Source organism: Equus quagga, chromosome 20 (genome assembly GCF_021613505.1).
Source record: "Equus quagga isolate Etosha38 chromosome 20, UCLA_HA_Equagga_1.0, whole genome shotgun sequence".
In the NCBI taxonomy this organism is placed as follows: domain Eukaryota; kingdom Metazoa; phylum Chordata; class Mammalia; order Perissodactyla; family Equidae; genus Equus; species Equus quagga.
In genome coordinates this window covers 5,019,335-5,043,519 of record NC_060286.1, presented here as the reverse complement: position 1 = coordinate 5,043,519, position 24,185 = coordinate 5,019,335, and the positions used below count along the sequence as shown (strand labels likewise).

Here is a 24,185-nt window from a genome sequence, read left to right as displayed (position 1 = left end):
TATTCCACTCAGTAACAGTTCTGTTTACAGAGCATTTCCACATACATGCTAATTATTTTTTAGCATAAGATATGCATATTTTTATTTGAACTTTACAGATCAAGAAATTTTTTTAAATGACAGAATAGGGACTTTTTGAATCCTTTTAAATCCACAATAAAAGAAAGAAAAAGTTCTTGACTCTTCAACCTGAAACATCTTTCTTGTGTTGTCACACCTGCAAGTTAACAGTGGCTGATGACCAACATTTCACTAAGTACAAAACTTGGCAGTGGCATCAATTAATTGCGTACTAAGTTGGTAGTTACTTTTTACACAACAGCCCAGGAAGATATGGTCTTTAGATTCTAGATGAATGACAGAATGGAGCTTTGAATTAATCTGATTCAAAACCTCTTTTTGCAGTATTTTTATAAACTAAGGAATGTTTAAATAGGCATAAATCTGCATTTTAATACTGAGTAAATACGTGCTCCATCACCCCCACCAATTTTGTCAAGCAGGTATTAACCAAACTTCAGTTGTTACAAGACAAAAATTTAATGAAAATTGGTCAGTGAGTATGTAATAATCCACAGGGCTAAATAGTTACATGGGACTGTATTAGAAATTTAAAATAGATGCTGCAGTAAATGTTACATATTATCATCATCTGATTCATCTTCTTCCTTCAAAGATTCCTGTTAAGAGAAAAATAGTATTTAAAATCAATTTAGTATTGTTATAACAATCTGAATCCAATTAAGCACTGTCATTAAAAACACTTTATAATTGAAAAATGAACAGTGGTTTAGAATAAGGCACCCAAGCAAAGAAAAGGAAAATTAGGTATATCTTGCTCTAACAACAATCAATGGCTTTATTCTTGATAGAATACACACAACATGAAATCATTAAATGTCCTGAAAAACTCTTGCCATTTTCACACGTACAAAAAAATTTTTTGGAACCAGGGCAACTTTATCCCCATTGAGAATAACCTAGAAAATATCTATCCTTAGTTCAGCTGAACTCTTATGTGTTATTTAATGGAAATCAACCAAGTTCCTTTATTATTCAACACTTATTTTTATGCTACCTTCAGCTACAGGAGTTTTCATGCTTTAGCTTACCTTAGCATATTTCTCTGCCTCTTCCCTTATATCTTTCGGAACAATTTCATGTCTTCCTTTAGTTACTGTAAATTAAGCCATATATTTATAAATGAATTAAAAACAAGGACTATATTGTGATTTGCAATATGGTACAATCTAGCCAATCTACAGATATATGATCCATGTAATGGAAAGTTGTACTATGAATAATACAAGATGCTTTGAACTCATTTTTGTGTGTTTTCTCCACATAAGAGATTAAATCTGCCTGAATTTAGCTAAGTAATGCTAGGATTTATCCTCATGCTTTGATAATCCTGAGCATTTATTAACATACAGCATGATTAGATTAATTTAAGGGGGCAGGGGGCTGGCTTTGAAGCCCTATGCTTACCATGCTAGAAAGAAAAAGTAACATTTTTTAAAAATATGAAATGGATGTTTCAAAAAAGTGAATAAAACTATTGACAACTTTAGTTAAGCAGGACTTTGTCCCAGCAATTCCACTCATACGTATTTCCAACAGAAATGCTACATATGTGTACCAAAATAATTGTGCAAGATGCCCACAGCTGCGTTATTCATTAAAGTAAAAAAAGAAAAAAGAAAAGAACCGCTGGTAAGAGCCCAACTGTCCAGCAACAGAAGAGATGAATGAATTGTGATATATTCAGACAACCGAACACTATACAGCAAGGCAACTGAACAACTACTACTATATATAACAACACGATTTACACAAATGTAATGTTGAAGAAAAATCAGAGACAAAGAATACATATTGTATAATTCCATTTATGTAAAATTCAACAATAGGCAAAAAATAACTTACTTTCACCAACCCAGCTGAGCTCTAGTTCAAAAGCTTTATCCTTAACTTCATCGTGTACTATGTAAATTCTAGAACAGAAAAGGGAAAATTAACATTCATATGGCTATCTACAAACACTGCAGTTCATGTGCCCAGTCGGCAATTAGAACATCCACCCCTAATATAAGTATTTATAAAATTATACTATAGACACATTATACATAGTCTATATTATTATGAACACTAGAAAAGACAAATTACAAAAGGACTGATATAAAATTAAACACTACAAATGATTTAATGCCTTTACAACTCAAGTTGTTTGGACACACTGTTTCAGAGACAACTAAAAAAGATACCTCATAAGGAACATAGGTTCAAATGGGAAAAGGCCATCATTACCTGCGGCTTTTCAGGATATTTGGTTGTTTTCTGTTCGCTAATTTTTTTTTTTTTTTAAAGATTTTATTTTTTCCTTTTTCTCCCCAAACCCCCCGGTACATAGTTGTGTACTTTTAGTTGTGGGTCCTTCTAGTTGTGGCATGTGGGATGCCGCCTCAGTGTGGCTTGATGAGCGGTGCCATCTCCCCACCCACGATTTGAACCGGCGACACCCTGGACCACCAAAGCGGATCATGCAAATTTAACCCCTTAGCCACGGGGCCGCCCCCCCTTTTTTTTTTAAAGTTGCTGATTATTTTTAAAAGAAAACTAATTTATTAGTGGTCTCTCCAACCTACAGCTTCTTGGCAGGAATCTTTCTAAACTCCTTGTCCATTTTATAAGTATATGCCCTTTAACCTAACCTTCAAACTACAATAAATGAGAAACTGCAGGAAACAAAAGAGGCATTGTCATACAAGATAATAAATAAAAGAAAAAGCATCAAAAAAGTATCAGAGCACACTTATTTTATATTTTGCACTGTCTTACACACCTTACTTTGGAGGGTATTCCTAAAGCCTTGCTATAATACAAGAAAGCATCTTAATTTTCTAGAATTAAGTCAAGGTACGCAGTGCTCCGTTTTACTCAATGATGAAGGGAAGGCTTTCCTACATGGAACTAATGAAGGTCTGCTGTTACACCTGAACATGGAAGGTGTGGGAGGGCTGATTTCCAGAAGCACTTCTCCCTGAAAGAAACTGAGTTTATCACGTTCAACTGTTAGACAACTCAATGAGGATTTTTTAATACTTTCTTTTTAGGCAGTTCTATTTTATTTTACTTCCCAGTGTTCCTCATGTTGTTGTTAACTGACAATCAAAGAATGGATTCTGCTGCTTCACAACTGGAAAGGGTAAAGGTCTCATGTTAAAAGGAGGGGAGTGAGGAGTGGCAGTTGCAGGAGTGGTGGACAATTAGGACAAAATTCTAAAACGCTTTTGAGATTTTAATATTTGTTAAAAGTATCAGTTTAGAAGAAATTAAGGGACCATTTAAATAGTATATTATATAATACAGTCCTCTAAGACTTTTCTTCCTTACATGTATTATTAGTTGTAAAACTTGAGACACTTGCACAAAGAGCTGACTAGACTTGTGTGCACATAGCTCTAATGTGGAATAGTTAGAGGTCCCGTGAATTCTCTGGAATATATGTATGTTTTAAATCTCAAAAGCTGGCTGCAAAACCACCATTTTATCCGATTTTTTGAAACACCAAATGCCTGCATTCTTTGATCTAGAAGAATCACAAATCTTGAAGCACTGCCACTCATGTTTACTGACTTTGTGGCTGCTTACCATTACTGTTACATAGCATTCTACCTCTATGTACCTGCAATATGAACCACTTCGGGCTTCCTATAAACTGTTTTTAAATGTTTTGAAATATTGCTCTCCTCATCCTGTTACAAGAACTATTCGGATTAACATATCTTGCCCAAAGAAACAGCACAGATCGTGTATAGACGTAATTAGCTGTAAACCTCAAAGTTTGTAAGCAAAGATTACTATTATTGGGACTTTGAGATTTGAGAAGTTGGGAGCTATCAAATGAAGCTCCTAGAGTTCCACTATCTTCTCCTACCCTTGAACTCTGTCACCTAAACAGTTTATTTTGTCAAAAGCCATTTTTTCCCATCCCATTCACTGTCACTTTAAATATGGATATTCTCCTCCTCAATGAGGCTACTTAGAATATTAAATTCACCTTTTACAAATGATGCACTAAGTTATTTTCAAACAAAACAGCCTCTTAGAATTAATGTATAAGGTAAAGTCAAATGAAATTTTTTGTCAATGGTAAGGAAAATTTCAACTTACATTTTTGCAACTTCTTTAACAACATCACGGCAGGTCATTTCTTTCATCTAAAGAAAATAATATATTCATTAAGTTATTAGTCAAAAGAAAAACACTTTTCACTTGTGTACCTTTTCAGATTCTTTTCACAACTTTTTACCAATATCCCATGCTCTTGAGATGGATTCTCAAATATAAAACCAAGGAAAATAACCTAAAACCCAAAAAGACCAGAACCTTTTTTGATTCATAATTTAATCTTTTTAAATTATTATGCCAAAACAGACATTCTAGACAACTCTTAGGCACCACTAATTTTGTGCTAAGTATTAAAATTTATAAAAATCCAGACCCCTGAATGAACAGATTCACAGGCAGACCTTGAAGTTTAAAAGGTTGGAGAAGAAATTTTTTTCTCTAGCTAATTTAGGATAATAAAATGCGAACAACTATGAATACCTACTATATAAAAGATACAGAGAGATTAAGGAGTAAGATAAATTGTCCCACATTGAACTATTCAAGACAAAAATGCAAAATATCTGGGAAAGCTTTGAAGAACCAAAATTTGAGTAGGTTTTTAGAACATAGTTGGATTTGGTTTGATTTTGGGGGAGAGAAATCAAATGCACAGAGCACACATGGGAAGCCAAAATCTTGTTCAAATTAGAAGTAATCAGCATTCTTATAGTGAACATTTTTGGAAATCAAGGTAGAAAAATTAGCCCTTAGATACCCAGCTGAGGAGTCTGTATACTGTAGGTACTAGAAGTAACCAATGCAGGAGTTTATTAGTCATATGGGTTTCTGAACACACATGACAAGATCAAAAAAATGTTTGAGCAATCTGGCGTTCATATTCTGGATATGTTGGGGAGGAGGGAAAATGGTGAAAGTATTCATACAGCAGTCCACGCTTGAGGCAACTGAATTATTACATCTCGAAACTAGGTTTATTGATATTTTATTGTTGGCATTTTTTTAATATATTTAGAAATCCTAATGCTCTAGTTGTGCCTGCACAGTCACATAAGAAAGGAGGAACAACAAAAAAATCATAATTTTAGGAATACCAGTCTTACTAGAAAATAGATCCAATATGTGGGACCAACTACAAAAGCAACTGGCATGGGTTCTTCAATACATATTAATACTGGAGGGAGGGGAAGACTTCAATTAGAGGAGATGTAAGAAACAAATGTAATGCATGAACCTGAATTATACCATGGTTTGAAAAAAGTTATAAATGACACTGTTGAGATATGGAGGCAACTCAATTATGGACTGCATTAGATGGTATCCTAAGTGTGATAATCGTGGTATTCTAAGATGAATACTGAAGCATTTAGGGATGCAATGTCATGATGTCTACAATTTTTGTTTCAAACAGCTCAGGAAAAAACATACAAAGGGAGGAAATATTGGAAAACAGTAACTGTTCAATCCAGATGGAGATATTTGTTGTATTTTTCTTATCTTTTCTGATGTTTAAATTTTTTTCCTGTTAAATTGGGGGTGAGGAGAAGGAAGAGAATACCCATTTTCATACTTTTGCCCTTATAGGTTAAGTTCTATATTTAGTAGTAAACTAACTGTATAATACAAAGGCAAACCTAAGCAAACTTGAAAATGCACATTTTAAATGGCAAATAGATATTTACATATGTTCTTTAAGTTTTTATGTCATAAAATAGTAAACAGAACATAAGAAAAATAGGCAGGCCAGAGCAATGATGTAGAGCAGGGGTTGGCAAACTCTTTCTGTAAAGGGCCAAGAAGTAAATATTTTAGAGTTTTTGGTCCATATGATCTTTGGCCTCTGTTCCAAGTATTCAACTCTATTGTTGTTGTGCAAAATCAGCCATAGACTGAATGTGGCTGTATTCCAATAAAACTAAAAAGCAGGCAGTAGGCCATAGTTTGCTGACCTGATTTAGAGCATATTTTTGTCATTAAGTGTACATGTTCAACTGAAGTGATCCTTGTCAATTCTTAGCTAGGATTTGGTGGTGTTCCCATTCCTTGCTAGGATTTAACCATAGGAAGTGTGTGATGGGAAAGAACACTGGTCTAAGAGTCATGAGGTCTGGGAACTGTTCAGCCAGTATGTTTAACCCAGATTTGGGCGTGCATGAAGTGATTGCTAAGGTCCTTTTGTCAATTTTACTAAAATACCAAACATGGATTAGGTTTATAGGTCTAGAATTTGGCATTAAATTCCAAGCACTAAAAAAATATTTTCTAGGGCACTAGGGGTGAAGTGGTGTACCTACAACATGACTAATAATGATGTACAACTGTAATTTCACAAGGTTGTTAACTATCATAATCTTAATAAAAAAAAATATTTTCTAGAACCTGGCCTCAAACAAGCTGAATGAGTAATTGGTTGAGCAAGGTTCCAGTAGAGCATTAATATTAAATGTCTATGAAATTTTTTCTCACTGTAATTTACCAAAACACTGATAAACCATATGCCTGCCTTTTATACAAGTTTCTGATAATAAAGAGTTAGTGGATACCGTTTCAGTATTAACTTGATCAATTTATGGGTAAAAGGAAAAACAGCAAATTTTTAAGAGAACTTTTTCACGCTATAGATGAATTTCTGGCTCTTGGGGGAAGAAAAGGTGGGTAGTTGGAACACGACAGGGTTTCATGCCTTAACTAGCTAGGAATGAAGGAAACAGAAGCACTAGAACAAAGATTCTTAATGTACTTCCACAGACAAAAGCTGTGCTCCAGAGAAAAAAGAAATGTTATAGTAACACCAAAGTTCTCAACCTAAGGCTCACAGGGCTTCATGAATAGGCTTCAAAGATTTTGTGAAATTATATAAAAATTTGTTTGTAATTTTCTGGATTAAGGTTTTATAATAAGCAGCCATCAAAATCATAAAGGGATCCATGACACAACTCTACAGGTAACATGTTACCAGCTTTCCTATTCAGCCACTTAGGAGCTTCAGAAAGCTTTGCTCAAGGGGGCCAGCCCCGTGGCCAAGTGGTTAAGTTCGCGCACGCTGTGCTTTGGCGGCCCAGGTTTCACTGGTTCAGATCCTGGGCGCGGACATGACACCACTCGTCAGGCCACGTTGAGGCGGCATCCAACATGCCACAACCAGGAGGACCCACCACTAAAAATACATAACTGTGCTGGGGGGATTTGGGGAAGAAAAAAAAAGAAGACTGGCAACAGTTGTTAGCTCAGGTGCCAATCTTTTTTGAAAAAAAAGAAAGAAAAGAAAGTTTTGCTCAAAACAGCAAATCACACTATATCCTTGGACTAAATGGTTTAGCTTCTGGTGATAAAATTTCACCACATGAGGACAGTGTTATAGCAAAGATTCAAGCATTAAGTATGTATTACCTGAAGTTTTTCTATTTCCGTCTTTGCAGCTTGCCTGGCTTTGCCAATGGCACAACCCCAATAACCCTATTAAGAAAGAACACACACCAAAATTAATATACTATCATATAATTATGCAAATTAATATACTATAGTACATAAATCATGAATGACATATTTCTATTTAAAGGTCAATGAATGGATGTTAAATGACTTTCAAAAGTATGGAAAACTACAAACATTCTAATGAGTACCATTCATTCAAAACGATTAAAATACCAAACTTAATTCTAGAATAATCTGGATTATTTTTAATAGAGGGATAGCCAAGGAGAAATTATGTCATTATATATACTTCATGAACTAGGAACATTTTTGAGGTAGGAATGAAAAAAGTTTTAGCACTATGACAATGAAAATGAAGTTATTTCTGAGACAAAGAATTTAAGTTCAGTATTTTAAACTCATTATTTATATTGTAAAGGTTATTTTTTAAAGCTAAGGATGCCCATTTATATTTGTGTATAATGACAAAATATAAGGAGTCTTGTTTTTCTTTTAGTAAAAACCATAAAAATTTCAGAAGGCAGTTAAGAAAGGGTAGTTACAGAAAGATCCAAGAAATCCCATTTAAAATCCTTTTTTTAAAAAAGGGAAGATACTATATTCAGTTTTTAAGACACTGCTAATATTTACAGTAAAGGAAATACTATGTATTTGAAATTTTATGTTCACTATGCAGTTTCTAAAAACAGCATAATGAAAGCCACAACAAATCTTTCCCCTGCCTCATATCCATAGGTTTATTAATGATAAACAAGAAGATGTTACTTTCTTCAAATTTTAAAGAAACTCCATATAATCCAAATATATGGTTTAAGTGCTTATGAGATACTATTAAACTAGAACTAGAATTTCAGAGGATTCAAAATGACTCACATATGAAACCCCGGATGGGTCAATCATGTAGAGCTGTGCACCGTCATTCACACTGTAAGACCCTAACATGAAACTGCACAAAAGTAAATTAATAGTATAAGCCATGATTCTTAATATCATAAAAGTATTAAAAAATACAATGATAAAAATGCAATTACACTTTCTAAGATAAAATACTAATATACATATAACTCATAGTAAGCACTTTGATAAGGTAGTTTCAATAAGAACTAGTACATACTTGAAACTGTTCAAAATGCATGTGGCTTTGTTTAGTATTAAACTTTCCGATGAAACTTTCCTGGGAGGATTTTAGCAGTGCAGACAAAGGAGTAATGACAGATGTAAAACTAATGAGAGGGCCTAATAGGTAGAGTCATAAACTTGAAAAAGCCAAGGGGACGAAATTCCTGATATGAGTACACTGAATCTACCTCAAAGACTTGTCCCACTCTTCATTCTTTTTTGGCTATTCCCCAGTTTTCCTCCAGTTATTCTTCTGCAGTAAACCAAATTGGTTCAGTGCGTTTTTATATGCTCAACAAATTTAAATTAGGCTATTAAACAATCTCATGAAATTACTGGTTTTCTGAAATTGTGATTTGTCTTAGAAGTACAGAAGAAACCAGCCTCATCTTACATATCATTTCATGTGCAGAGTCCTGTAACAGCCAAATGTCCAATTCCCACCCCTACCATCTTCCACACTGCTCTGAGACTTAGCTTTCAGAATATATAGCCGATTATCATTATTTAAAAACCCTTCAACGTTTTCTTAGCATGAAGCAGACTTCTGTATGATCTGGCCCATTCCTACATCTTCAGTATCATCTAAACCTTATACTCTACACACCAAGTATACTTAACTACCTCTGCATTACCTGAAATGCCCAAGTAGTTTCATACCAGTCCCTTTGTTTGAAATACCCTTACCATTCCCCGTACATCTCACTTCCTTTTCCTTGCCACTTCTCCAGAAAGAAGCCATTCACTAACTGGTGCCCCACTATACTCAGTACATACCTTCATCACATCACCTCTAAAACTGTATCAACAGTTACTCATCTTTGCATCCCCCCACCAAGTCTATGACTGACTGATGGTATATGCTCATGGTATATATAAATGTTTACTGAAAAAGTTCTCTCCAACTATTCTTACTGTCTTAAAAACAGAAAACTGATGAATTCAGAGCTCAGTTGAAAGGTTAAAAATGAAAGGTAATCTATGAAGTCTGAAAGCAAAGTGTTTCATAATGTAATTCACGCGAGAACCTTAAGAACAAATTAAAAAAATACACACGGGTCTAACCTATTGCCAGTAGAATAAAACTCAGGTTTTCTGTAACATCTGTCCTCTTTAGTAATTTAAATATGGCTGATTATAAACAACTCAAAGGTAGGACTACAGCTAATACACTTTCTTTACAACCTTTAACAGGGACAAGCAGTTAGATGTTAGTAAATGTTTTATTTTGATCGAACATGATTGAATTTACTTTTTAACAGTTATAAATATGTCCTTTTACTTTAGGAAAATCTAGAGTCATAACAGATCAGCTCTGAGAAGCCATATTTGAATATTTACATGCATTCCAGGTCTTGATGCAATTGAATCCCAGCTTTCCCCAAAAATAAAAATACCAGCAACTTCACAACAAAAGTAAGAAAATGACTAACTGGAATCGTGAAATGTAATTTTGTAAGGATTCATTATATGTTAGTGCTGTCGAGTCACTTCCCACTCCTAGAGACCCTGTGTACAGCAGAGCAGAACTCTGCCCAGTGTTTTACACCACCCTCTCATCTTCTGGCTCTTTATCAGACAATGCTCCACTGCTATTCATAGGGTTTTCATGGCCAATTTTTTCACAAGTAGGTGGCCAGGTCCTTCTTCCTAGTCTGTCTGAGTCTGGAATGGATTCATTACTGACTACTAAAAACCCCCATTTAAGAACATTTTACCTAATTGCTTAAAGTATATCAGATGGAAATTAATGAGAAAACTGAAGCATCAGTATATGTGGCTACCTAATGATGACAACATGGAATATATTTAAAATCAGTTTGCAGTTTCCTGAGAATGTCAGGGTCTAACACCAGAGAGTTTATTTTTTTTCCAGTTTTATTGAGAAATAATTGACATCATCACTATATAAGTTTAAGGTGTACAGCATGATGGTTTGATTTGCATGTACTGTGAAATGATTACCACAATAGGTTTATAGTTAACATCCATCAATCTCATATAGATACAATGAAAAGAAAAAAATTTTCCTTGTGATGAGAACTCTTAGCATCTACACTCTTAACAACTTTCTTATATATCACACAGTAGTGTTAACTGTAGTCATCATGCTATACATTACACCCTAGTACTTATAGCCAGAAGTTTATCCCTTTTGATCACCTTCCTTCAGAGAATTTATTACAATCAGATTAAAGTTATTACTATGAATTCTGTTTTATCATCACTTCAAATCTGTATAGTCTTTTTCACTTTTCAAAGTTTTTATTTTTACATATACTATTTTATTTAATCACTATCCTAATCCCTCTCGGTAATAGTTGATATTTTTAAGGGTATAAAAGGCTAATATGTTGGGGAAAACAGATACCTATAGTACAGATCTGACTGAATATCTCACAAAATTTCATACCTGCAGCCAAAAGGTCTAACAGCACTGTAGAGTGTATATGCATGTACATACATGGCCACTCTGTCTGCAAGGTGCTATGGGGGGAAAACAGAAGAGCACATTAATAAACTTGTACTACTATTCAAAAGGCTCAACATGTTGTCAACTTACTTTTAGTGGAATGTCATAGCCGAAGTTAGATCTAAAGTTGGAAGCTTCTTCTCTTGCAATGTCTGCTAAAGAACGAGCGTCTGCCAACAAACCTGCTACTGCCTAAAAGAAAATAAATATGAGTTTAAGAGAGAAATACATTCCTATCTCAGATCAAGGAAAGTATGTCATTACTGTAGGCTTATTTAATATTGTTTTTAACAAGCATCACCATTAGAAATAAATTTTTTTGGCTTAAAGATCTTTAAGGCCTTTAAACATCAAGGCTTCTGGCATCTTAATAGTTGAGTATGAGACTACAATTGGGAATTTTACCAAGTGTCACTTTATTGTTTTGTCCAGTAATATTTAGAAGGAATATTTCTATAATAAATCTTCCACATCTCCCCATTTACCACTTCATTATAAAGAATAAAACAACAACAGAAAAGAATAAAACCATTGGTCTTGGTCAGTATTGATCTTTTTTTTAATTTAAAGCAAGCTCTGTGTTCAAAAACTTATGAAAAGTTTTGATCTAAAAGGCACCACCTCAGATCTCCTTGTTTTTCAGCCTATTGACTAATAATTTTCAATGCCAAACCACAAGCCTTCCAAGATGGGTGGCTTAGAACTGCAGATACCAAAACATGTCCTGAGATGTCCTAGGGCGCTCAAGTGAACTTAAGGATGTGGGACGTTTTGAGTTTGGGGGAAACATTTGTTGAAGTAGTTCACAGTTAAAACTTTAGATCATTCTATATTCCTTTCAATGCCATCAAACTGTTGGGAAGCTGGGTTGCTGTGATAAAAAATAGGTACTGTACAAAAATAAATGTGGAAAGGAAATGAGGTAGGGCAGGAGTTAATCTGATTCCAAAGTTTAAGAAGTTGTGCAGTGCGCATTAGTAATTGCAGTTGTTTAAAAATAAAATATTTTTCTTTCACTGTATTTTTTTTTTTTTTTTTTTTTTTTTACAGCTACTGAGTTTTTAGGACATAAACACTAACTTGTTTGGACCTAAATATATAATCAACAGAACCACTGGGTATTTCTTTTGGCCTAGGGAAGCTATGAAAGAAAAAATTACTGAACACTTGCAGTAGGAATCAAGAAAGTCTGGGAACTGCTGGCTTAGGAGACTTGCAGAATTTAAAGGGGTATCAGAATTTTTAATAGCTGTTTTTTCTCCTGCTTTGTAGTAATAGCAATGATGAAAATTCTTAACACATTACATGCTAGGCATTTTAATTATTTTTAACCATGTAACACAGCTATATGAAGGTACTATTACCACCCTAGTTTTGCAGGTGAGGAAACTGTGTTTAGAATAACTTCCCCAAGATTACCCAACCATTAGTGTCACCATTTAATAAAGAATCTTCTATTGCTTTGGAGAAAGCTTACTGTGAAGTCTAATAATTCTCCTATCACTTGAAGGTAACAATTGTGGAGAGAGAACATTAATCCTTCATTTTCTCCAACTCTCTTCCATGTTTGATGTTTTGCCAAATTCCAGCTATAGGGAATGCCATCAGTATCCTGGCTTTAAATAACAAATGTGACAACCCTGAAAATTCTAGGACAATAAAATTTTTTCTATCACTCAAGTGCCTATAAGCATATATGATTTTTTTCAAAATATACCTACCTAAGGTTTTTTTACCAAGTGAAAGAATGCATGATTTACTAGTTCCCTCCTATCAGCTAGGTTACAATCTGGCAAGTTTCATCAAAACATGTAAGTTTCACTGGCAATAATACATTTGTTCAGGAGAGAGCATATGTTCAGAAAAAAATCATTTGAAAAATTTTTTAAAAATTATCTGTAGCTTTAGTTTACTGGTTGTATTTTAACAGTCCTTTTTTGTGTTTGTGTGTTAACACATTACATTTAGGAATACCAAAGCTGTAAGCAGAATGAGGGTCCTGTCGGATCTCACCCTGCAGAATGGGCTCTGCACCAACACGCAGACCCAAGTTTAAATCCCAGCTTATTTCTTTACCAGCTGTGAGTCTGTTTTCTTATCTGTAAAAACAGGATTAACATTACTTTCACTGACTTGTCAGGATTAAATGACAATTTATGTAAAGAGCCTCTAGCACACAGGTGTTCTCTTTTCTTCCTTGCTTTTTCAGTAAGCAGGGTTAGAATCCTTTCTTCTCTTTTGGTAGTGGTGGTTTACTGAAGAAAGTCTAACATTTATATAGGATGACTTCAGTATACACCAGCAATGTATTTATGGCTTGGCTTGCAATTATGGAAAAGCAGTCACTCAAGATACCAGCAGCATAAAATTAAATACAGTGATGCCTATGAAGCTATTAAAAAGGATATGTTCACTTTTCCTTTTATCAGACATCCTTTCCTGGTGCTCCACCTTACTATAAAGGTATTCTCTATCTGATAACATTTTCAGTGTGACACTGATCCCTAGAAGGGATGGAAAAACCTAAAGATTCTTTCCCTCTTACACACATGCCTTCATTGGTAATCTGTGCTGCCAAGATCTCTTTTTTACACATACTTCTGACCTCTTCTCCTGCTTCCTTTTCATTAGGCAACCTGGTTTTTCATATCTGTCTATCATCAGGTTATGAGAATGCTGCCTTTCTCTTAGACAGTACAACATTCACAAACCAGCAACTCTCTGTGATTACTCTATGGCTACTCTCCCATCTGTTTCTGCCTCAATGCTAAAGTAATAAATGGGTTCTTAGAATCACATTTTAATATATTCCAAGCAGTTACTTCACAAGAAACTGGACAAGGCCAAAAAAAATTTAATGTGACCTTACCATTCCAACATGCCGATCAACGTTAAAAAGTCGTTTGTTGGAACCTTCTTCATAAAGTTTAGAAAGGACTAATTTTTCTACCCCAAAGACAACACCATCTTTACATCTGATTCCAATAGCTGTACTGAAACAAAAAGAAAATTTTTTTAAATGAAAATAAAAGAAACTTCATAAACTTAAGTTAAAACACAAGTAGGTAATATTTAGTTTGTTAAAGCATATCAAGTACTTTAAAACAAATACATGTGAAAACAAGAAAGAGAACACAGCCGAAAGTGTAATAAATTAGATCCGTATAAATGAAAATCATGTGACCAAAAAAAGAAATCTAGCAAATCATGACATAAAAAGATATTTATACACAAGTGAAAAAAAGATGCCAACAAAATATGTACAGAATGGCACAGTGTCTGGCATAATGATAACCATATTATAACAACTGGTGACTAAATTCTTGTGCATTAAAAATGGTACAAGGGCCAGCCTGGTGGTGTAGTGGTTAAGTTCATGCATTCCACTTCAGAGGCCCAGGGTTTGCAGGTTTGGATTCCAGGAGTGGACCTAGACACCACTTATCAAGCCATGCTGTGGCAGTGTCCCACAAAACAGAGGAACACTGACACAGATGTTAGCTCAAGGACAATCTTCCCCACCAAAAAGAGGAAGATTGGCAACAGATGTTAGTTCAGGACCAATCTTCCTCACCAAAGGAAAAAAAACCAAGGTACATAATATGCATAGAAAAGACAGGCTATCTACAAACTAAAAATTAACAGTGACTAATCTGGGTGGAAAGATTATAATTCTTTTTCCTTTTGATCATTTGCTTTTTCTGTAATAACCATGTACTGCTTATAAGAAGTATGAGAATAAAATATATGTTTTGTACAACTGTTTAAAACAAAATAGATCTTAAAATAATCTCAAGTAAAATGTGGAGAAATTATATATTGCCATTTCAAGATGAAAATACATTAATTACTTTATTCTTCTAATTCTTTTAACAAAGGGAATTCTGATCACAAATAACCAGAAAAATGAACAGAGCCACACACACAAAATCTGCAAAGAATTTCAGACACTCTCTCCCCCACGCTTCAGGTTTCAATGGCTCCCCTTTCAAGTTTAAACTCTGTAACCCAGCTTTCAAAAATCCTGAGAATCTGCAAAGACCATCTCGCTTACTTAATTTCCTATTATAAATCCTGTGCTCTACTGAATTCAAACTCACTGTCATCCCTCAAAGGCCTCACATTCATTTTTGCTTTTATGTCTTTGTGGAAGTTATCCTGGATGCTAGAATACACTTCCTCCTTACCATTGCATGTTTAAAGTTCCACAAACTTTTGCAAAATTCATTGAACCTGAACTCTACAGCCTCTGGTAGCCTTTCCTAATTTATTCCCACTCACCATCTTCCTCACTGTTCAGAATCTAAAATGTTGTTTATTCTAAACTAAAAGTTCTCCAAGTGTGGTCTGTGAAACCCCTGGGAATCCCTGAGACCCTTTCAGGGGGTCTGTGAGGTCAAAATTATTTTCATAAGAATACAAAAACTATCATTTGCTTTTTCCACTGTGTGGATGTTTGCACTGATGGTACAGAAGCACTGGTGGATAAAATTGCTGGCACTTTAACACAAATCAAGGCAGTGACAACAAATGGTAGTAGTAATTATTAATCGTATTCTTCACTGCTACACCCTCAGTTTAAAAAAAGCCACTTTTAGGGGCTGGCCCCGTGGCCGAGTGATTAAGTCTGTGCGCTCCGCTGCAGGCCGTCCAGTGTTTCGTTGGTTCAAATCCTGGGTGCGGACATGGCACTGCTCATCAAACCACGCTGAGGCAGCGTCCCACATGCTACAACTAGAAGGACCCACAACGAAGAATATACAACTATGTACTGGGGGGCTTTGGGGAGAAAAAGGAAAAACTAAAATCTTTAACAAAAAAAAAAAAGCCACTTTTAGTTAAGAATGTCCTTGATAAAGTAGTAATTTATCTTATGACAACACTTGAGTACCTTTTGTTTTAATATAATGAAATGGAACGTACTCAAAGTACTTCTGCTGTACATCAAATATGATGGTTATCTAAAGGAAAAAGTATTGATAAAATTGTTTTGAGTTGTCGATTTTTTCATGGAACACTTACTTTTACCTTCAAAGAATGTTAGACAAATTATGGTTATTTACACTTAGGTATGTGACAGACTTCTTTTTTTTCCTAAAATGAACAAAGTGGCCTGTCACTTGAAGGAAAACAACTGAGTGTATTTTGTTGCTAGTGATAAAATTTAAGTTTTCAACCATCAATTGGAATTTTACAAAACATACTCAACACTGTGAGCTCATCTGTTTCCCAACACTTAAAATCTTTTATAATCAGACTGGTGGTGATACTAACAAGTGTGATGTTTCTGACAGTTGATAATAAAATACGTCAAATTTCGAAGATCTGTTATAACTCAGGGAACCAATATTTTCCAAATTATCAAGACACAATGTTACAAATCATGCATGGGTAAAACATCCAAAGTGCAAGACAGCCCAATGGATTTTAATGTAAAGTACAAAAAGTTTATCAATAAGTTTTCATATCCTACACTGCAACTAACCTTTAAGAAGCTACCATTTGTCCTGTTTTGGTGTAGTATCAAAGAACAACATCCATAATTATCTGAAAAGGCTATTAAAATACTACTTACTTTTCCATCTACACAGCTGTATGAAGCCTGATTTGCTTCACATGCTTCAAACAAAACTAACAAGATACTGAAGCAGAAGCAGATATGAGAATCTGTCTCCCAATAAGCTTCAATTAACTACTGAGATTTACAAAAATGTAAAACAATGCCACTCTTCTCATTACATTTTTTTTTTATATTTTGGAAGTTATTTTTCATTAAAAATGTTTAATGTTAATTAAATTTTAATTAATGTTAATTTATTATGTTAACATGCAATTGTGTTTATTATTGTTATTTTAGATGAATTAATATTTTTTAATTTATCAGTTTTAATTTCTAATATGGTAAATACTGATAGAACCAATAACCTACATAAACAAAAGCTCTTTGGGGTCATGGTAAATAGAGAACGAATAACCTACACAAATGAATGCTCTTTGAGGTCCTCAAGTGATTTTTTTTTACAAATATAATGGGGTCCTGAGACCAAAATTGGGTACATTTGTGTTCTAAACAATCTAGCCCTTATAGTTATATTGCACAATCTTCCTTTCATATCTTGGCTCCTCAATGAGGCTAAAGGGGAAGATTATAATGTTTCCCTTTTTTTCTTTTGCATATTACCTTCTAGGGGCATACTTTTATAAAATAGTTAATCATACGACACATTTTAATAAAGTGTTTTTAAGTATTCACTTATATGTCATTAATTATTTGTTTGGTAGTTCCTATGCTTAACACAACAGGTACTCAAAAATACTTGACTTTTAAATTCCCAAGATTAAATTTCTTTAAAAGAACTTATCTCCTTTTGATGCAGAAATATAATCTTAAATCAAATTATTTGGTTAAATGTTTTCTAACTATTAATTTATATGCTAGACTCAGGAATATTAATATACGATCTAATATTTCTATTTCCCACTTTTTGTGCCCACACAGCACTTAAAAATTTTTCAAATGTTTTTACATATACTTCATTCTTATGTAAGGTGTATGAAGTAGTTAGGGTAGATGTCTACATCCCAATTTTACAGACAAATAAGTAACATTCAGAGGACTGAACAGAGGAACCCTTTCAAATATTAAGTAGCAGCTAAGATGAAAATTCCCATCTTCTGATCCTCATCCAATATTCTATCATACCAGGTTACATAGATCCCTTTAAAAGAGAAACTTTGGTAGTATTTTTCCTTTATGCAGGAAAAAATACATTCATTTTTAATGTTTCAACTTTTAAAAATTATATTTCTTCAAGTTTGCTTAAATCTAACTGTTTTAAATCATACTTAGAAATACTTTATAGAAAACAAATTCCTAAGACACACAGATTCTCATAGCCTAGTCTCAATTTTCTGGGTTACAGATGGTTTCAAAATGCATCTCTAGTTTTTCTCTTAGTCTTCTTGTACCAGCTTTTTTACACCAATGAAAATGCAAGAATGCAAAGGAGGAAGAGAAACACAATAACTTCCTCAATATTTTCTTGCTCCTTGGTCCAAGGGCCTACCTTCCTTTAATAACAAGAAGAAAATGTGTTAACTTTTTTCTTGAATTTGACTCTTTTGAATTCTATCAGGCTTTGTACACAATGACAAATGCATTTCTTTATTTATATATATGTATATATTTATACAACATTTAAACACAAAATAAAGTAGCTTCATTACAAATCCTGTAAGAGGACTTAAAATGTATTTTTGCTCAAAAATTTTTAAATACTTCATAAACCCTTAGAAATCCATATATCTTCTTTCTACCACTCAGAAGATGGCACAAAAAATGAACTTTTATTCATTAAGTAACTACTGAGGGCATGCTGTGTGCCAGCACACGCAAAGACAAATGACAGTCTTTACCCTCATGAAACTTCGACAATCAAATATTGAAGGTACTATTAGAAAGTGGAAAAACTCAGTATTTAGATGTGGACGTTTCTAAAATGCTGGAAACACTTCTCTACTCAACCTCTATTCCAAATGTTTTCATTATAATGAAAAAACCGAGCTCAAACACCACCTCCAATAGTTTGGTAGGCCTGAAAAAATTTTTTTAAGAGATCTGAATGAGACGCTATGCAACAGACTCTTTTTAAAAGTCCTTTAATTCATCCCAAAGCTGCTTTCAATTAAAAAATACAGTGATCATCTAAGTACAACTGACTGCAAAATTTCTTCAATAAACGACATAAAGTTTGTCAACAAGCTAATAATTTAACCAAGATGTCATAGGGGTGCCAAGGAATCATTTTAGTGCGTTACTGTAAACAATACAAGACAAGAGTGAAGGAAGTGAGTACAAGAGGAAAATATCTTGCTGATCCTACACCTTTTGGAGTATGGCAGCAGAAGATGAGAAGAATGAAAAAATCTCTGCTGAGACAAACAAGTGACTAACTGCACAGGACATTTAAAACAGGTAAGACAACAAGGTCACAAACCTAGTGGACAAAGAAAACGATACAAATCAAGAATCTGAAACACAAAAATGGGCTAGCAAAGATGATAACTAATTTGGTTTTATACACTACATTTGAGACAAGGTAGAATAATCCTGGAATCAACTGGAAACATAGGACTAAGGCCACTGGAAAGATCTGGCTTAAAAAAAGATCTAGAAAAGACTAATAAATTGAGATTGTTTTAGGATATATATAATTTTGTGCTATAGTAATATAACAAAGTCTAATTACCAAAAATATAGAAAAGGAGACATTTAATACCTGGTTAAAACATACTAATTCCAAGTAAAACGATGTTTCTTACCTACTATTTTCCACAGCCTTCATAGCATATTCAACTTGAAAAACTCTTCCATCAGGAGAGAATGTAGAGGCTGACAGGTCATACTAGGAGGAAAAAGGCAACAATAAGCTTATAATGATGCATCTTTGGCAGTAATAACCTTACAATTTTTATTTTCCTAAATAGCTCACACATCAGAAATGTGTGTTAAACCTCAACAAAGATTTTGCTTTGAAGAGGAAGGGGAAGCGTGTCAGCAGCAACAGCAGCCAGGGGGAAAGTTATACACTTTAGATTTCTGCTATTGAAAAGCAATGGATACACGTCCTAGGTAAAGTCAGAACTTTTTTCACACAGAACACAAAGCTCATCTTTGAAGAAAATTACTGTGGTCTGGTAAAAGTAGCACTGGACTCAGAAGATTTCAATTCACAGCTGTGGCACTCACTGAAGGACCCTGGGCAAATCATTTAGCAGTCAAACATTTAATAAGCATCTATTATATGTTAGTCACTATAAGGGAATACAAAGAACACTCATTCTGAAGTCCTTCATTTTCAAATTAGATCAGGCAAAAATCTAGGCACTAGAGATACAGCAGTAAACCAGAAAAGGTACTACAATGAAAATAAGACAAGCTGAAGTGATAGCCTGAGAGACTACTTCAGACTACCTGATCAGGGAAGGCCTTGCTGGGGCAGTTATAGCTAGTTATTTCAGCTGAGCCAGACCTAAATAACAAGTAACTACTCATTTAGGACATGGAGAAGGAGCCATCCCAGCACTGGGCATAAACACCTCAGGATAGAAATAAGCCTAGAACAAACAAGTAAAAGAAATAAGGCCACCATGTCTTGAGCACTGAAAGTGGTGGAGAGAAGAGTAAACCACATCAGAGGCATGTAAGGGCCAAACTATGGTGAGTCTTCTAGGATGGAGCAGGAAGCTTATATTTTATTCTAAATGGAATAGGAAATTATTGGAGTTTAAGCAGGGGCGTGATATGATCTAATTTTTTTTAAAACATCATCTGGAAAATGAACTGTAGAGGGAACAAGAGTGGAAACAGAGATCGGGTATTCCAAAGGTGGTGGCTTAGTCTAGCGAAAAAGAGATGGAAGGTGCTATCTTTTCAGGGTAGAATAAAAAAACTTGCTGATGGATTGGCTCTAGAAGTAAAAAAAAGGAATTAAAGGTGAATCATAGATTGTTTTCATTTGAGCAACTAGAATTGGACCACTCACTGAGCTGAAGATTGTAGGAGATGCAAAATGGTAAGGAGAGGAGAAAACCCTGAGCTCTACTTTGGACACTGTAGTTTGGAATGCTTATTATTAAGTAATCGAGTGGAGAGAAATGCCAAGTTGGCAGACAGGTCTTCACATCTGGAGTTCTTGGGAGAAGTGAAGATAGGAGATAAGCCTTCAACAGCGGTTCTTCCTGAGTCTCAGTTTCCTCATCTGTAAAACGGAGACCCTTAACTCTACCACTGTAGCACCAAAATATCTCACACGGTTATACTATCAAGTATGTTTAGTGGTTTAAGTATGTTAAGGAATTCTAATGAAACACTATTCATCAAACTTAATATTAACGTAGCTGCAAAGTCACTTTGGTACAACATGCATTACTGAGCATCTACTAATTCAAAAAAAGTACGACTTTAGCATCTCATAACCGAATAGATTAAACCATTCCAAACATAAGTTGCCTATTGTCAAACTCGGAAAACCAATAAATGGGCATAATGCTGAGTATCAAAGTCTTGTGAACACTGAAAATAGATGAACTGAGAAACCCATTATTCAATGCCTAGTGCAAATAACCAATAGATATTTCTATACAAAAACTGTATTTTCTATATGGAGAAATACTTTAAAAGCGTAGGCAAAAGACTGCATATATGCAGAACAAAGAAAGTATTAAGCCGAACAAGTTAACAATCAAGTCCAACTTCAAAATTCTCAATAGTCTATTAGAAGTCAGAAGCGATAAGTCCCTAGCTAATCATTTAAATGTTCGCAGTATTGATACCTCAAAGTGCTGTTAAGTAATCTGTACAGGAAAAGCTGGGACAAAGGAAAAACAAAAAGGATTCTGCAGATTTCGCTTTTCGGACCATTCTTCTTCTTAGTTCTGTCCGATAGGGTTTCCAGGGACTCACACGCTCGAAGGGAAGATGGAGAGGCCTGTGAGTCAGCAGCACCCCAGGTACCGCACAGGCGGCCCCCGAAAAGCTGCGTCCCAGCCTTGGGACTCTCAAGCCGCCCTGCCTCCGTGGTTCTCAGGCGGCTAATTACGTCGCCCTAACCCTTCACATACTATTTCAGGCCCCACGAGTTTCCACTTTCGGTTTCCCTAAGCGGCTAAAGAAAGTGACTAAGCAATTCAAAGCCGTTCCACATCTCCCTGCTGCGCCGCCGAGCCCGCCACCCCGGAGCCGAAAGGCTCGGTCGCCGTCACCGCAGACCCGGCCTGGAAACGAGCGCAGGGAAGAGCGCCGGCCACCAGACCACTGGAAGCAGCCCACCAGCCGAAGGCAGTCCCAGCGCACCCCGAGTCCGGGCACCCCAGGCGGCCTGCCCGAGTTCCCTTCAACGCCAATCCTCACGCTAGACCATCACACCAAGACACAACGAACTCACCCCGGTGCCGATGGAGCTCATCGTGCCAACACCCCCGGTACGCGAGGGGCTTCAGGGCCTACGGCGCTCCCAGACACAGCAGCACGCACACCAGTAACAGGCTCTCTCATTGGCTGCCCTTTGAACCAATAGCATTCTTCTCTGCAGCTCGCTCCTCGGTCTTTAGCCCGCAGAACAGAGGATTGTGGGAAAAGGGGGGCGGTGAGAGTGGAGGGCGACGCGCATGTGCAGAAGCAATGGAGGTGGGGTTAGGAGAAGGCAGTTTCTGGCCCCGAGTGTCTTTCAGTCGCTGTGAGTCGCCAGGTTGTTTGAGAAGCTGCTCCGCTCCGTTTCCTAGGAATTATTTATCTTTTATATTATCCTTCTCTGTCGCTGCCTTATCCTTTGTTAAATGAATGCGGAAGGATGTTCTTATTCCCTTACGAAGACCAGAGGAAACGTAGGGGAGAGGTCTCCCTCCACCCTTGGCGTCCTGGTTCTGACCCAGTATCTTGACTGCGTCCCCTTCGCCCACCTCTCCTCACACGAAGGAAGGAGAAAGTTGCACTCTGAGGGTTTGCGCTCAGGTCGGAATTTTACTGCTCAATACTTCAGGATGTATTTCCCCAAAACCAAGAATGTTATTTTACATATCCACAGTACAATTATGGAAATCTGAAAATTAACAATACTATTTTCTAATTTACAGACTTTGTTTAGATTTTGGCAATTCTCTCAATAATACCTGTCACAGCAAAAGAAAGTCCAAGATCACACATTGTATTCAGTTATCATATCTCTAGTCTCCTTTAATATGGAAAATAGTTGCTTCATATTTCTTTAGGTTTCATGGCATTTACGTTTTTGAAGAATACAAATAATTTATTTGTAGGATTTTCTTCAGTTTAGGTTTGAGTGATGTCTTTTCATGATTAGATTCTAGTGGTGCCACCAAAGTAACCTTGTATTCATATTAGAGCATTGGACTGGGAGGCACATGATGTCAGTTTCTTCCATTACTGATGATAGTAACTTTGATCACTTGCTTAATATTTGTCTCCTATAAAGTTTCTTTTTTGCCCTTTGTAATTAATAAGTATCTCGTGAAGAAATGTTTTGAGACTATGTAAATAATCCTGGTACTTCTGAAGCTTTCACCCACTAATTATAGTATCCTATGATTCTTATTAGAATCAATTATTATTATTATTATGGTTGCCAAATGGTGATTTTCTAATTCCATCATTCCTTCCACATTTATTATTGGCTTTCTACTGTGAGGTCATCAGCAGTTTTTTAAGCAAGAGAATTATATGATCTAATGTATTACATGATCTCCATTGCTTCTGTGTGAAGAATGATAGATAAGGGGAAGAACACAACACAGAGACTAGTTGGAAAGCTGTTACACTCCTGTGGGCAAGCAGTGAAGGAGAGTGATTTGGACTAGAGCAGTGGCAGTGGAAGCGGAAATGTGTGGATGGATTTTAGATATGTAGGGCTTGCTGAAAAATTGGATGTAGAAAGTAAGGGGAAAAGAGGAATTTCAATTGCTTCCTACTGCTAATGAAGCATTATAATTAGCATTAGTTTTTATTCTTGAACAAATGGATAAATAAAGAATTTGAATTTACTTGGAAGACTAGCCGTTTAATTTGCCTAACTCTCATTGAAATAGTCTACTTGCAACTTTTTCATGAGGGATCCTGATGTAGACCAGGGTAGGCCAAGAAAGTGCTAGAGAGTATGTTATAGGAGGGTTCACCTTGAAGGTAAACTCTACGTACTCAAAACTTGTTTAGGGGGCCAGTTAAACTTGATTAACTTCACTACTTGTGTGCGATAAACACTATTTGAATGCCTAGTGCCTACCATATATTCATTAATAATAAAGAATTTGGAGCTCTTTCTGAACTCATTGTCAGATGAACTGCCTATTTGTGGGCTGGACTGTGTCTGTACCTTGTATCTTGGAAGAATGCATTGAACTGTGGTCTCAGGTTCTTGATTATTTGTCTGATCATTACAAAACTTAAAAGGTGTGGGTATGGATTTGTTTGTTTTAATTAAATTAGTCCAAATTACTTTTGGAAGTAGTGCAT

At 35.5% G+C, this 24,185-nt stretch overlaps 1 protein-coding gene across 1 annotated transcript; it reads right to left on the bottom strand.

Moving 5' to 3' along the window:
- Positions 1–516: 516 nt before the first annotated feature.
- PSMA3 (proteasome 20S subunit alpha 3) lies at positions 517–22,259 on the bottom strand. Its single transcript, XM_046647609.1, has 11 exons — positions 22,105–22,259; positions 19,481–19,563; positions 14,028–14,151; positions 11,249–11,350; positions 11,099–11,172; positions 8,440–8,512; positions 7,522–7,587; positions 4,174–4,220; positions 1,927–1,994; positions 1,113–1,177; positions 517–680 (listed from the first exon to the last, which is right to left on the bottom strand). The coding sequence occupies exons 1-11, from the start codon at positions 22,123–22,125 to the stop codon at positions 636–638; spliced, it is 768 nt and encodes a 255-aa protein (XP_046503565.1). The 5' UTR covers positions 22,126–22,259; the 3' UTR covers positions 517–635.
- Between the last annotated feature and the right edge of the window lie 1,926 nt (positions 22,260–24,185).

What these genes read in the sequence shown, in the direction of transcription:
- PSMA3 (XM_046647609.1), bottom strand. Translation starts at nt 22,125, where the DNA reads ATGAGCTCCATCGGCACCGGG. An exon ending in TTGATCGGCATGTTGGAATG is followed by an intron (nt 11,351 to 14,027) that starts GTAAGGTCACAT and finishes ATTTTCTTTTAG; the next exon opens with GCAGTAGCAGGTTTGTTGGC. An exon ending in GTTAGACCTTTTGGCTGCAG is followed by an intron (nt 8,513 to 11,098) that starts GTATGAAATTTT and finishes ACTTTTGTGCAG; the next exon opens with TTTCATGTTAGGGTCTTACA.